The 16,128-nt window shown below is 33.0% G+C and overlaps 1 protein-coding gene across 1 annotated transcript in view; it reads left to right on the forward strand.

The window, feature by feature from the left end:
* Positions 1-16,128, forward strand: part of LOC114330624 (phosphoacetylglucosamine mutase) — a 109,476-nt gene that overhangs the window by 75,426 nt on the left and 17,922 nt on the right. Inside the window, exons 4-6 of the mRNA XM_028280021.2 lie at positions 4,973-5,226; positions 9,174-9,379; positions 11,134-11,415. Of these exons, the coding sequence (XP_028135822.1) occupies positions 4,973-5,226; positions 9,174-9,379; positions 11,134-11,415 (742 nt within the window). The remainder of the gene's footprint in view (positions 1-4,972; positions 5,227-9,173; positions 9,380-11,133; positions 11,416-16,128) is intronic.

Here is a 16,128-nt window from a genome sequence, read left to right on the forward strand (position 1 = left end):
GTTATTTCAAGTTGAATACACTGATTTGAGCATGCACCAAAAAAAAAACTCTTTTTATCTACCATATCTCTTTTTGTGTTATAACTAGAACATTGAAGAAGGAACAAATCTCTTTGATTCTTTATGAGCTACAAAAACGTTTTATATAATTTTTTTAGTTAGATGCATAGTTTTTAAGATATTCGCAAAAAACCGTTTGAAAAGGTGTTATATTTCAATGAAATGGCCAATTTTCAACCACGAATAACTCAAAAAATATTGAGTTTTCGAAAAAAAAAATATAGAACAGTTTTTGCTTAGAATTAGGTTCTCTAGCAATTTCCGTAGTTGTTTAACCAAAAAATTTTCCACCCCCGAGAAGGGGTGGGAACCGCCCCCAAGACAAAAGCACACATCGGCATAGGGTAGACTTTGAATAAGGAGACTTAAAATTTCATTAAAATCCATGTAGTAGGATAGAATTCGGAGGTAATAACCTGTTCTTGCTCTCATTGACTGCCCTATACGTAGTAATATAGTAATATAGGATGCGAAAGTTTTAATGTCATATTACGTTACGTAACATTCAATGTAAAGGCACGGGACTTTCCACTAATATTCCAATTTTTTTTAATTAAGTAATCTCCCAAATTCTCTAAATCAAAACTGTAAAATTTAGATGATATTATTTATATTATTTTATTTATTAGATTGTATTCAGTTTATTTGAAATAAAATTATTCATTCCTCCATATTTAAGCTTTAAACTCACAGAACTATTTTCTGACATCGTGTCAGGAGACCTGCAATCCATCTACCATAACACCGGTCGTGTTTTTCTAAATCGATATCATACTTGTGTATTACGAAAGAATTGGGATAAGCCGTGCTTATTCGTTGGGAAAACCTAAACCGCTACACGGGGAATGATTAATTGACCTTTTAACTCATGTTTTTTTATTATTTTATATTAAATGCTAAATGTTAAACGTTTTAAAGAGTCTAAAAATATTTTTGGTCTTCATCGTAAAACATGGGCTTCTACATCCTCTATTAGGTACCTAAGCGTAATTAACGTTCCATCCTCGATAAAGGCTAACTCTGTGTGAGCCTCAAAAGATTTGTCTTCTCGTGCTATAACTGATCTTCAACCAAATATAAGTCGCTCATCAATACACGCTTGAACATTTCTCTCGTGTGGTCGTTGCATATTTTTGCACGTCTAGACACGTAATACAATACAACCTAAATTTATGTTTAGCCTTTGTAAACTATGAAAAATCGTTCAGAAGTGTCGAGATATGGGCGATATAAAAAGCTCTAAATAACAGCAGAATAGACTCCAGGTACAGGCTACTCTTACATACCATTTATAAAACAGCAACTGTGATAGTCGAATGGGAAAATAAAACAAACAAAACTAATCCCATAGCAATCCATAGAGGCGTAAGACAAGGAGATGTAATATCCCCAAAACTCTTCACCTTAGCTCTGGAAGACGTCTTTCAAGAACTGGAATGGGAAGACATGGGTATCAACATAAACGGGAAGAAACTCAATCGCCACAGTTGTTGCGATGATGTTGTTCTTATTACAACCAACCAAGAAGAACTAGCTACAATGCTGACTCAACTAGCACAAGCATCAGAGAAGATAGGATTAAAAATGAACATGAGTAAAACATAAATCATGACAAATATAAATGACAGAATAAATATAAATATAAATAATGTAAATATTGAGGTTGTTGACGAATATACCTGGGTCAATTAATCAAAGCTAATAAAGAGAACCAAACAATTATTGAAGTATACAAAGAAGAATAACATTGGCGTGGGCAGCGTTTGGAAAGTTAAGATGGATCCTAAAAATACAAAGATACAACAGTATCTAAGAACCCGTGTATTTGACCAGTATGGCTCAGAAACATGGACATTAACAAAGGCCAACATAAACAAAATAGAAATAACTCAGAGACAAATGGAAAGATCCATGTTGGAAATAAAACTACAAGACAGAAAATCAAACAAATGGATAAGAGACAGAACAAAAGTAAAAAATGTAACTGAACATATAACAGGGTTAAAGTGGAGATTTGCGGGTCACAATGCGAGACAGGAAGATAAAAGATGGAATGCTGAAATACAAAACTGGAGACCGTGGACAGGCAGAAGAGGAAGACCTCAGATGCGATGGAAGGACGATATTGTAAAAGCTGCAGGAACTAACTGGAAAAGCGCAGCCAAGGACAGACATATATGGAAAGATTTGGGGAAGGTCAATGTCCAAAATTGGACAGAAATGGGCTGAAGAAGAAGAAGACACGTCCTATACGAATCGAGATTCATCAGAAATAATAAACCGCTCCAACCTGCTATTGCCCAAGCCGAATATTGTGCAAAATTCAATCTGACAATCCGATGTTCATGGAAAATCTTTGTCAAAGGGATGTACATAGTGAAAGTGAAAAAGCTAGTTTGAGAAACCTCCACAAAGAAATAAAACGAAAATGCAAGGCTGATAAACAACAATACTATCACAATATATGTAAAGAAATTGATAGCGACAATCAAAACAATTTGCTAAAAAATAGACTACATAACAGGAGACTTTAAAACCAGAACTTGGGCCGTTCAAGACCAAACAGAAACCCTGAGAACCAACAGAGACATAAAGGTTATATCGACGGGATCCATATAAAGATGATCAACGACAGGAACTTGTTCACCAAATCTCTGAAGATATGATCTGAAGACTGGTGATCAGTAAACTCATGTATAACAAAGCACCAGGTATGATCATCATCATCATTTAGTTCTACAACTCTATGCGAGTCTTGGCCGCGTTTACTATTTCCCTCCATTGTTGTCGGTCCTGAGCAGCTATTTTCCATTGCTGTACTCCCATTTTGCGTAGATCACTGGCTGCTGCGTCCTTCCATCTCTTTCTTGGGCGACCAACTGACCTTTTTTGCCATAGGGCCTTTCCGAGAATGTGGCGTTCAGAAGTCTTTCGTCGCTCGATCTTAGCACGTGACCCGCTCATCGTATTCGGTTTGCTTTAATGTAGCGTACTATGTTTTGTCTCCATATATTGTCTGGAGTTCATCATTGTATCTTCTTCTCCATTCACCTGTTGTCTCTTCTCTGCAAGGCCCATAGATAGTCCGCAGTATCTTTCTTTCAACTACCAGTAATTTTGTCGTTTCCTGCTGGTTCAGAGTCCATGTTTCGCTTCCATACGTTATTGTGGGATGAATTATTGTCTTATATACTCTTATTTTTGCTGGTCTTGAGAGTATTTTTGATTTAAGTAGGGTCATTAATCAGTAACCAGCTATGATAACCGCAGAAATGCTCAAAGCCACAGAAGAAACTGAAATAAAATTGCTTCACTTGCTCTGTAATAAAATATGACGTTCCAAGTAATGTTCTGACGACTGGACAAAATCTACAATAACGACAATACATAAAAATACAGCTTCCATAAATGCAACAACTATAGAACCATCTACCTTATCTCACATGCCTCTAAAATATTGCTACTTACATATTTTATAATTAATGAGGGACAAATCTGTCCTCAATGAGAAATACTTTAAGAGCAAACTGGATTTATCAAAGATAGAGTGAGAACATCTCTGAGTATAAGACAAATAATAAAAAAATCTAGAGAATTCAATATCCCACTATACATTTGTTTATAGAATATGGAAAAGCGTTCGACTGGGGTCAGATGGCAACATTTATGAAAGATACTATAAAAGAGGTAGGCCACTTAACCATAACACTTAATTTCGCTTATAACTGAACTATATGAATACACTACTGGAACAGTTAAAGTGCTTGACACACTCTCAAACGAATTCCGTCCAGAACAAGGTATCAGACAAGGGTGTATGCTGTTTTCACAAATATTTAACATATATCGGGAGCATATGAGAAGAGTGCTTGAAGAATGGGAAAAGGCCATCTCAATAAATGGGCGAAAAATAAACAACCTACGTTTTGCAGATGACACAGTCCTTCTTGCAAATATTCAAGAAGAGTTAATTGACTTCATACGATTAGTTGAAAACGAAAGTCCAATATTTGGTTTGCAGTTAAACAAATCAAAATCAAAGATCATGGTAGTGGATAGACCATATATCAATCATCCACACATAACCACGATTTACCGGTTTGAGGTGAGCTCATACTTATATCTGGCATCATTGATAACAAACACAGGGTCATTAGAGGAAGAAATAAAACGTAGATGTGATTTAGCAAAAAATCGCCGTAGGAAAGGTAGCCAAAATATGGAAGGACTCTTAAATCTCACGAACTCTAAAAATGAGGTTGATCAACTGCTTAATATTCCCAATACTGATATACGGCTGTGAATCTTGAACCCTACGACAAGCGGAAAAAAGAAAGGTAGACGCCACTGAAATGTTCTGAAATGTGTCTTCACAGAAAAAATAATTCAATTTTAAATGATCTGAAAGTCAACAAATGGCTCTCCAGCAAACTTTATCTCCAACAATTAAAATACCTTGGATATGTTATGAGAGTAAACACAGAAAACATAGAAGGACTTATCCAAGGGAAGGTAGAAAACCAGGACCAGGAAATGCAACATACATCTATGAGTTAAAAGAAATGACCAAAGACTTTCTTTGGAAACGGACAATCTACACTAGAGAGAGAGAGTGTGTGTGTGTGGTGTGTGAGAGAGAGAGAGAGAGAGAGAGAGAGAGAGAGAGAGAGAGAGAGAGAGAGAGGAGAGAGAGAGAGAGGAGAGGAGAGGAGGAGAGAGAGAGAGGAGAGAGAGAGAGAGAGAGAGAGAGAGAGAGAGAGAACATAATACTCATTAAAATATGTATATTTCTTGATTTTTAAAATGAGTCGGTGTTACAAGGAATCATTTAAGAATGTGGTGTCATTTTGATATGTATTCATATTATGTTTTAAACAATAAAGTAATTTTATAAATATGCGTATATTTCCAGTGACGAAAAATTGGAAGACACGATCAATGAAGTTATCAAACTCTTCAACATCGACAACATGGGCGACAGGGTGGAGGTAGTTATAGGAAAAGACACGCGGCCCAGCAGTCCCACATTGGCGAAAGCCGTCCAAGATGGAGTACTAGCATTGTCGGGGAAACCAGTAGATTATGGTATTGTCACAACGCCTCAGGTCCATTATTTTGTAGTTTGTAAAAATACTAATAGAGCTTATGGTCAACCCACAGAAGAAGGTAAGTTTAGCATTAGATGATTTCAAATGCTCAGTAGGATCTGCTAGGCCCCTTCCTGCTTCTATTTTGTACTACATGCATAATGTATCCGCTTTGAACGATTTTCAAGCTTTCTCTGTCTCTGCACATTTCTCATTAAATCATCATCATCCATATCTTTCCTTTTTTATTTTACCCATTTCTTTATTATATGAGATTCTGTGCTCTTAAGTAGGTATTTCTCTTATAACTATTTTTAAAATCATATCGTCCAATTTGACTTGTAATTCTGACTATAAAATCGTCCCAATCATCTAGCTGTTTATCGGATAAAAATTATTGGATATGTAATTTAGCATTTTGACAATTACAAAAAACAAGGCGTGTCCGAACTAATTTTGTTCTAACTATAATTAATTAATAATTAAAAAATAGCTTTTTTTTATAAATAAAAAAAAATCGACCCAGGCAGATATTATTTCAGATTTTTTGGATCATTCTGAACAAAAAAGGTCTTTTGTAATTTTTCTCTAAAGTTGATCGTTTTCGAGTTATAAAATATACTCTCCTAGTATATATTAGTTGGAGTTATATACAATTTAAAACTGAAAAAAGAACAAAAGATGACGAAATTCAAGGTTCAAAAGCATTTTAGCCATGTTTTATTCCAAAACATATTTTTTTTTAAATTGTTAATGAGGAAGTTTTCTTATGGGGAGACAGACGGGCATTAACAACTAAAAAACAATGTTTCAAAATGAAATAAGTCCAAAATACTTATCAAGAACTGATAAAATAAGGTTTGAACTTGAATTTAGGTACATACTTCGTAATCTCAAAAATGATATTTTTACTTATGTTTTTGAGCCTTGAAAATCGTCATCTTTCGTTGTTTTTTTTCAATTTTAAATTGTTTATAACTCGAAAACGATCAACATTAGAGAAAAATTACGAAAGACCTTTTCTGTTTAGAATGATCCAAAAAATCTGAAATAATATCTGTCAGGGTCGAAAATTTTTGTTCAAAATTCAAAAAAAACTTATTTTTTAATTATTAATTAATTATAGTTAGAATAACATTAGATCGGATACTCCTTGTTTTTTATAATTGTTAACATGCTAAATTACATATCCAATAATTTTTATCCGATAAACAGCTAGGTGAAGTTAGACCTTATATCCTTTCTTAGATTATAGCCTGGTCTCCTCGTTTTTATATTGGTGATACAATTTAACATGTGTCATTTACATGAGTACAGATATAAATGAGTACGTAAATTTATGAGTACGTCTATTTGGTTGACTGATTTGACATCTGGAAACGTTTATCTTACTTTATATGACTTCTTGTTTCCAATCATTTATGTTTAGTTAAAAAACAATTACCTGTTATGGAGCTAACATAAAGAATATTTAAGAGATTTGATTCTATTACGTTTTTAATTAAAAATAACAGAATTAAAGTGGATACAAATTGCCACTAACACTGATTCGTATCACTGGCTCTAAAATGCTCTAATTTTCAAAAGTTGAATTTATGTTACATCTTTCACTTATTAAAAAAAATTGAAGACCTTATTAATATGTCATTGTGGTGAAAACGTTTTGATTGAAAACTAGTATACCTAGGTATCTCGGAAACTATTGACGATAGTTCTCTCTACAGAGTTTATTTGACAGTGAGAGAGAGTTGTGAACTCTCAATTGCACATGCAAGACACTTTCAAGTCGACAAAATTATTTTTTCTATAAACATTTAATTATTTACCTCCATTACCCTGGAAAGAACCCAATATAGTCCATTCACTCACGGTAAAATATTGCAAAACCTCTGAATTTTAAAGAACCGCTTGGATTGACATGAAATTTGGCATGCACATAACTAACATGTCAAAGAAAAGTGATATTGTGCCGATGTGTGCTTTTGCCCTGGGGATAAATTCCACTCCTTCTCGGGGGTGAAAAATCATATGTTCAAACAATTACGGAAATGGATAAATTAATTAATTCTAAGCAACTTTTGTTCTATAGAGTTTTTTCACTAAGTCAGTAGTTTCCGATTTATTTGCGAGTGAATAGGTTTATTTTTCAACAAAAAAAAACACGTTTCTTGACGGTTTTTCGCAAATAACTCAAAAAGTAAGTATGCTGTCCAAAAAGTGTTCACAGTAAAAATTTAGTTTTAAGAAAAGGAAAAAAGTAGTGTAGGTAGGTATATATGAAGTCTGTAGACCCAGTAGTAGCAGAGTTGTAGATGAAAAGTAGGTTCTTATTCGTCAAATTCCAAATCGAATATTTCAACGTGAAATAATAAAAAAATCAAGCACTTTTCGGGGAAAAATCAATACAATTTTTTGAAAACGTCTAAAAGGCTTTATTTTCGTTTTTAAAATAGTTTCTAACATCAAAAATAAGTAAGTTAAGCTTAAAATAATGTTGTTCCCTTTTCTTTTGGTAAAAAAATCGTGAAAATCACCCTCTATTTAGCATCCCAAATGAAATTAATCGTTACCGCTTCACAAATTACCTTACATATATGTATTGTTTACATGATCTGTAAGTTTGATCGGTTATTTTGAAAAAGCTGTAGTTAAAAGGGCTTGAACGAGTTACTAATCACGAGTGTATGCAAATTTTGAACAGCATATCTTAACCAATTTTTGTCTTACAATAAAACAAAAAAATCCAACATATTCAGAAAAGCAAAACCTCCATTTTTTTACTCCTTCAGATTTTTGGTATCACTAATAACTTTTAAGTTATTTTGAAAAAAAAATGGAATTTTTTTCAAACTTAAAAAAATACTTTAAAACCAAATTTTTTCAAAACTGAGCACTTTGAACCGATGAAACTTACAGCTTAAACAATACATATACCTAAGTAAAGTATCTCGTGAAGCTGTAACGATTAATTTCATGTGGAATGCTAATTAGGGGGTGATCTTTACGTTTTTTCTAAAAAAAAAGGATCAACTGTATTTGGAACGTAACTTACTTACTTTTGATGCTAAAAACATTTTTTAGAAAACAGAAGAAAAGCTACTTTAAACACTTTAAAAAAGTTATGATGCGTTTACCCCAAAAAGTGCTTCATTTTTTGGTTATTTCACGTTGAAATATTCGATTTGGAATTTGACGAATAAGAACCTACTTTTCATTAGCTACAGCTCTGCTTCTACTGGGCCTACAGACTTCATATATAAACCATAATAATTGTGCCAGTTCTCAAATTTATGTAATTGCATCGCAAATTCCATTTGAAAAAATTTACGATACATTTTTGAATAATTTTATGGCTTTAAGTTATTTTTCGGGTGTAACTACAATGATATTATGCTAAAAATGATGGTGTATCGCAGATTTAAAATGCGTTTATCTCGAAAACGGTTGAGTTTAGGGAGATGAAAGAAGTATACCTTTTTTAAGTAAAACTAATAGGAGAATAAATATTTTAATGTCAAAATTATACAGAGTGAGGGATAAAAAAATTGAACGTAATAAATGAGTGCTGAAAGGCGTATGTGGCGCCCTCTGGGCAATACATAATTTTTGGTAGGGAATTTAGTTTTCTCGACCCAAAAAACCCCCAGATACCAAATTTCATGTTGTTATCGCATACCTGTCAGGAAATATTCAATAATAAATAAAAAAAAGTTTAACTTTGACACCCTAAGGTAAGTTAGCTTAAGTCGGCCTATTTTTTAAAAAACACCCGGTATTGTCTTCGGGTCATATGATTGATTATTAGCGATGTTTCTGTGAAATAAAAAAAAGATTATCAGAATTTTTTTTTTAAATTTTGGTTGCCAAGGGGTGTACCTAAGTACTATTTTGACCCTCTATATACAGATGTCGCATTTAGTATTTTCTTTTTCACGGTGTGAATACTACTTTCTTTTCATTACTGAGACTATTTGTGTTTCATGGTATTTTATTTATATCATTAAATCATGCTTGGTGTTTTTTTAGGGTACTACAGAAAACTGATAAACGCTTTTCTAAGGATAAGAGGTGATAAGTATAATAAAGACAATTACGATAATAGAGTGATATATGATGGTGCTAATGGTGTAGGTGCTAAGAAAGTAAAATATTTAAGAGAGGTTTTGAAAGATAGTCTTCTTGTCGAAATGTACAATGATGAAATAATTGGATCAGGGAAACTAAACCATTTGGTAAGACCCTCAATAAAATAATACTACTTATTTATATTACAGCAATTATAATTAAGTGAGGTTTTAACTAACAATATTAAAAATGCATGAAGTTAAAGGAAAATTATTTTTGAAGTGTGTAAAATATTTATTTCCTGTCTGAGCGCTTTCGGCTTACAGAGCCATCTTCAGAGTATGGTCAAAAACTATAAAGTACCGCTAGTTAAGATGATCCCATTTTTTATTGAAAAAATTCCTTAAAGAATTCTTCTTCGAAAGTTAAAAGCTTGGAGGACGGTTAACAATTTTTATTTAAATTTGAAAAAACTTGAAACAACATCGAGAAACTGCACATTAGGACTTCGCAAAAACACGTAAAAATATTTGAGCATGGTAAGGTGCAAAGCACCCACCATCTGGAGTTGAGGCGGCTGACAACAGCCTGTAAGTTTCTCGACAATAACATTTCCAAATCGTTGGATTGGAAGAAGAGGAGCTATCGAATGGCAAGCAAGATTTCCGAATTTGATACTTCTAGTTTATGTTTATGGGGTTATTTAAAAAGCAAAGTGTACGTGAATAGGACACAGAGTTTAAAAGAACTGAAAAGCAGAATTACAGAAGAAATAGCACTAATTTCTCCGGAAACGATGAGAAAAGTGTTATATAGTTACATTTTCATCCAGAATGGATTTCTGTTTCCAAAGACAAGGTGGTCATATTAAACACCACCTTTAATTATTTTTTTAGGTGCTTTCTGTGTATACAGCAATATCAGTTAAACAATAAAAATGTTTTTCCTAATTTCTGCATTTTAATGGTCAAAATTGGCCAGTAATGGCTTATATATTGCACCGGTAATAAAAAATTACAGAATTGGAAAATATACGGGTGCTCCCATTTAAAAAGGCACATTATCCGTATATCTCAGAAAGTACACATTTGGCAACGTTGAAAATATAAAATTAAAAAAAATAAATACCTTATGTTGTAAAAGGTATATTTAAAATCCCTAAAACACGTGCTGTATCACAACAAAACGTTTTCGGAATCAATATTCCATCATCAGTGTTATCGCAGGTTTACATGCTTTAAGCCACCAAAATGTACGGGTAAAAACCCTTAAATTGATTTTAAATAGTTGGGGTTACATTATATTATCCGATTTTAAAGGATGTTAAAAATATTTCAAGATTAACCCCTGGCATCACATGACATCAACCATATTGGTTGGGAAAATGTAGGTAGAAACTTCTACCTACAAGGTAGAACAAGAGTTGTCGCCTAAACTCTGCCATGCAAGGTTCTACCTACAATTTCCCAACCAATATGGTTGATGTCATGTGATGCCAGGGGTTAATCTGGAAAAAATTGTAACATCCTTTAAAATCGGATAATATAATGTAACCCCAACTATTTAAAATCAATTTAAGGGTTTTTACCCGTACATTTTGGTGGCTTAAAGCATGTAACATGTGATAACACTGATGATGGAATATTGATTTCGAAAACGTTTTGTTGTGATACAGCTCTTTTTAGGGATTTTAAATATACCTTTTACAAGATAAGGTTTTTATTTTTCGTGATTTATGGTATACAGCCAGTACAGGAATTTTTCCTTGTGATATTTATAAAATTTTAAATCGCTGGTGCACCTAATATACATAACCAACATTTTGTTACTATGTCATACAGGGTGTCACAGATATCTTTGTTTCCACACTTTAACGCGCGCAATGTATATTTAATGCATTCTACAGTGTATATCTTTTTAGTGTGGCGCAGACCACGTCAAGTCTCAGCAAAAATTTCCTCATGGTCTTCCCAAAGAGAAAAATACTCGTTGCTGTTCTGTAGATGGCGACGCCGATAGAATTGTCTACTATTACCTTGACGATAACGAAAAATTCCATCTCCTAGACGGTGACAGAATAGCTACCTTGGCTGCTTCTTATCTTAAGGAAATTTTACAAAAGACTGGTTTGAACTTGAAAATAGGGTTAGTTCAAACCGCGTACGCCAACGGAGCGTCGACTGAATACATATCTAAAAATTTAGTAAGTAAATCCTATATTTTCATTTTTTTTTATTAGATTTTTGGTTACTATATTTCTACTGGATAAAAGTTTCACAACATAGGACTTAACCAGACACAAATAGAACTTCGACTGAGAGATAATATCGATGGTTAAGAGCGCAGATATAGTATGTCCAAATATCTTAATTGTTGAGGAGAACGTTTTGAAGATTTCGCGTTACTTTTTGTTTGATACTGCTGATATACCGATATATCATAATGTTTGGGTAATAAGTTCGGGTATCATTATTAGCTTAATGTAGATTTTTTTAAAATATTATGTATTATTGGGTTAAAAAATATTTTTTTTTAAAATGTGTATGGACATACAACATAAGGGTTGTTACCGCATGTTACTGCAACTCCGGACAAATAATATTTACAGCCATGATAAGTTTGATCTTATGAGCACTAATATTGTATGTCCCAAAACATACTATGTTTGTGCACTTCCAAACGGACATAAAATATCTGTGCAAGTCGGTTTTTGGTACAAATGGGAAATACTATATTTTGGCAAGGCCGTTTAACCCAATTACAATAATTCTGGACTTACAAATAATTATGCAGAACAATCATATGATCCTACTGAATATTTTTATAATGTTATCTTAAAATCAGCAAAAAGTGGACATACTATATCTGTGCTCTTAACCATCGATATATCGTTCCTTCTGCTCAACATTGCCCGAGAGAAATCTATTAGAGAATCTGAAATAACAACAAGAGGAGCCATTATTCTTATGAGTGTACAAATACTGGCGTATGCGGATGACGTCGATTTCATAGTAAGAAGAAAGGCGGACCTGGTCCAATCGTTCACGGCACCGGAAGCAGCAGGAAAAAGAATGGGACTACGCGTTAATACTAACAAAACTAAGTATATAAAGGTGACCAACAATATTGAAGTAGCAAAACCCGAAGATCTAACGGTTGGAACATAATATGTTCCAATGTATAATATTATTATACTTTCGAAGAAGTGAGAGTTCATAAATCTAGGCTCACAGATCAACCAATGTAATACAATAACTGCAGCAATTATTTTTATTTATTTATAATCATATCCCTTTACCATACAATGATGTAGGGTTACAACTTTAATCTACCAACTTAACATATCTAGTTTTACATAGGTACTTACGAATATGTATTCAAATTACACCTTTCCATCTAATTCTACATTTCTAATTAATTTCATTAATTCTATAAAATATCAGTTATCTATATACAAATTTTTTCCACTCTTTTCTGTCATGTGCTATCGCTTTGGCATCTATCCAGTTTGATCTTTTCTTTTGCAGAATGGCTCCTATTGCTTTATCCCATGTTTGTCTGGGTCTTCCTCTCTTCCTGTTTTTTGATATTTTTGCTTCCCATTCCCATTCGTTGTAGATATCCCCACCAACATAATTGTCTTTGCTCTATATACTCCAATATAGATGATATTTTTAACTCACTTCTTATGTCTTCATTTCGCAATCGGTCTAATTTTGTGACGCCTTTTCCTCTTCTCAGGAACTTCATTTCCATGGCTTGGATCTTGCTTTTTTGTCGGTTTGTTAAGACCCAAGATTCGCCGCCGAAGGTTAGTACTGGTCTATAAATTGATTTGAACACTTTTATTTTTGTTTCTCTTCAGATTTCTTTTCTACTGATAAAGTTTTTATTCATTGCGTGGTACAGCTGTATTGTTTTATCTATTCTATTGTTAACTTCAGCATTTTGAGTGCCTGCCTGGTCAATTATTACACCTAGATAAGAGAAAGTTTTCACTTGTTCAATTTGTCTTCCTCTAATTTCTATTCTTAGCTCCTGTCTCTCTTCACCGATCTGTAGTACTTTGGTATTGCTTTTGTTTATTATTATTCCATTTTCGAGGAATACTCTGTTCCATATTTCAGTGTTGTGCTGTAAATCTTTTTCACTTCATGCAATTAACACCAAGTCGTCTGCAAACACTCCTGATATTTCCACTCTACGTAGATATCTGTGTCCAACATTTAATTTTTTGCTTTCTATTGTGCATCTTTTAATTATTTGGTCCATAAACAATATAAACAGCGTTGGGCTAAGTGCTCCACCTTGTCTTAGTCCTCCTGTTACTGTAAAAAAGGCTTGATCTATTGTTGTTACTAATCACCGAGTTAATATTCTGGCTATATTTTTTCTGGATGATTCGTATCATTTTAGGTCCTACACTTTTCTCTCTTAGCACTTTCCACACTGTCTGGGTACTTTGTCGAAGGCATTTTCTAGGTCTAAGAAGGCTAAATATATGTTCTTTTTCTTTTGAAGCGCTTTTTCGCTTATTTGTTTTAGCGTGAATATATCATCATGTATGCTCCTTCCGCTTCTGAAACCGCTTTGTGACTCGTCTAGTGTATCTTCCGCGATTATTCTTATTCGTTTATCTATAATTGTCTCTAATATTTTCATTGATACACATAGCAGCGTCAATCCTCTGTAGTTATTACATTCTCTTTTTTCACCTTTCTTATGTATGGGAACTATCAATGCGGCTTTCCAGTCTTCTGGTAATATTTCATCTTTCCAAACTTTATTCATTATTTCTAGTAGTGTTTCAGTACCTTGTCCCATGTTTTTTATTATTTCCACCGTTACTTTGTCAATTCCCGGAGCTTTTCCATATTTTAGTTGTTTTATGGCTTCTTGTAGTTCTTCTAATGTTATTGGTTCTTCTACATTTTCTTCAAGTGTTTCTTCTGGTTCAGTATTGGTTTCTGTATGGTTGTCCTGGTTCAATAATAGCTCATCAAAATGTTCTTTCCATCTATTCATTATTTGATTTGGTTCTGCTAATAAATTTCCATTTGTACTCTTAATATTGTGTATTTTTTGTTTGTTCTCTGTTCTTAATGTTTTTAGTGTTTATAGAAAGGCTTTTGATTACTTTTACTGTCTTGTTCCATTTGATCACCAAATTTTGTCCATGTTTCCTTCTTCTTAGCTTAAGTTACTAGTAGCTTTACTTTTCTTCTTTAATTTTTGTAAATGTAGTATTCGTTTGTTTTGTTTTGTAGATATTGTTTCCATGCTTTTTTTAGCTTTTACTTGTGTTTTTATTTGTTCTGTTCACCGCTGTCTGTTTTTTCGTGGGATTTGTTTTACTTATTCTGCATACTTCTTTAGCTGTATCTAGTAATATGTGTTTAAACCAAGTCCACGCTTGGTTTATATTCTCTTCGCCCGTTTCTATTGTATTATTGAGTTTTTCCTTTACTTTCTTCTCATATTCTCTTGCTGTTTCTTTATTTCTGAGTTTATAAAAGTATTAATTGTCTCCACTTTTATCATTTTTTCATTATCTGATCGCTTATTTTGTAATCAAGTATATTCAAATGGGAAATAAGCCACAATTTTACCTAAAAATGATTTTATTAACGTTTCGACGCCCAAGTCGGGTGTCGTTGTCAAAATACAAAATAATATTAAATAAACAAAAATGTTGTTGCTTAGTAAAAAATTCTTCTAATAATTTATTTAATCTGACTCATTTATATCGGCAATTCAGACACGTATTATACATTTTAAAGTAGACGACTTTAAAAATGATATTGCCAATATTGATGAGTTGCGTTCCTGGGACGACTTTACTAAAAGATAGTTCATTCGATTACATGAAATCAATCCCAACTCAAGAATAGCCGCCACAAAAAATCATAGCATGTGATCTGTCTTTAAAAAGACAACCAAATGCAACGGTGGTACTGAAATTCTCGCGTTAGAGATTCCATAGTAAATCACGAGGGAAAACCAGGAAAAACCTCGTTATACTATCCCGACATCGCAAGTATTTGGGTTTACATTTAGTTTACTCTCAAAACTAATACCAAATTCTGACTTGATATTTTAAATTTTAAATAATACTAAATACTAAATATGTACTAACTCGATATGTTACTGATTTACTAATTGTGGTATTTTCTTTCTATTGACTTCCTCCTTTAGTATGGGTAACCACATCCTACTGCATTCTACCGAGGAATTTGCGACACAATTGGTTTCATTTAGCATAATTAGAGCCGCTTCTTTGATTTTTCTCTTTTTACTATCTGCTTCTTTTAGGACTATACTTGAATCTCTCCACTGAATTTTGTATGTCTATTATTTTCTCTCTTATCTTTGCAACAACCATGTAGTGATCACTACATATTTCTGGGCCTCTATGTACTTTAGTATTCATAACTTTTTTTCTGTCGTTGCTTTCAACTAGTATAGTATTTTTACTACAAAAACGTTATTACGTAGGTCAAATTTTTGACGTAAGAGAACTGTCAAAACATTAGAATGTGACTTTCATTATTGTCATGTTTATTATAAACATGGCAATAATGAAAAGTCACATTCTAATGTTTTGACAGTTCTCTTACGTCAAAAATTTTGACCTACGTAATAACGTTTTTGTAGTAAAAATACTATACATAGTCAATTATGGATTTTTCGTTACGGCATTTTATTTCTCTTGTGTACATATGGATATCTTTGTGCTTAAAGAATGTGTTAGTTATGATCAAGTTGTGGATAGTGCAAAATTCAAGCATTCTTCTCCCATTATTATTTCTAGTCTGCTCCCCATACTGTCCTATGCATCTTGTGTATAACTCATCTCTTGTTCCAACTCTATTATTGAATCGCCTATTATGTATATCTCTCCTTTAGCGCTTTCTGT

This window comes from Diabrotica virgifera, chromosome 3, assembly GCF_917563875.1.
Source record: "Diabrotica virgifera virgifera chromosome 3, PGI_DIABVI_V3a".
NCBI classification, from domain to species: domain Eukaryota; kingdom Metazoa; phylum Arthropoda; class Insecta; order Coleoptera; family Chrysomelidae; genus Diabrotica; species Diabrotica virgifera.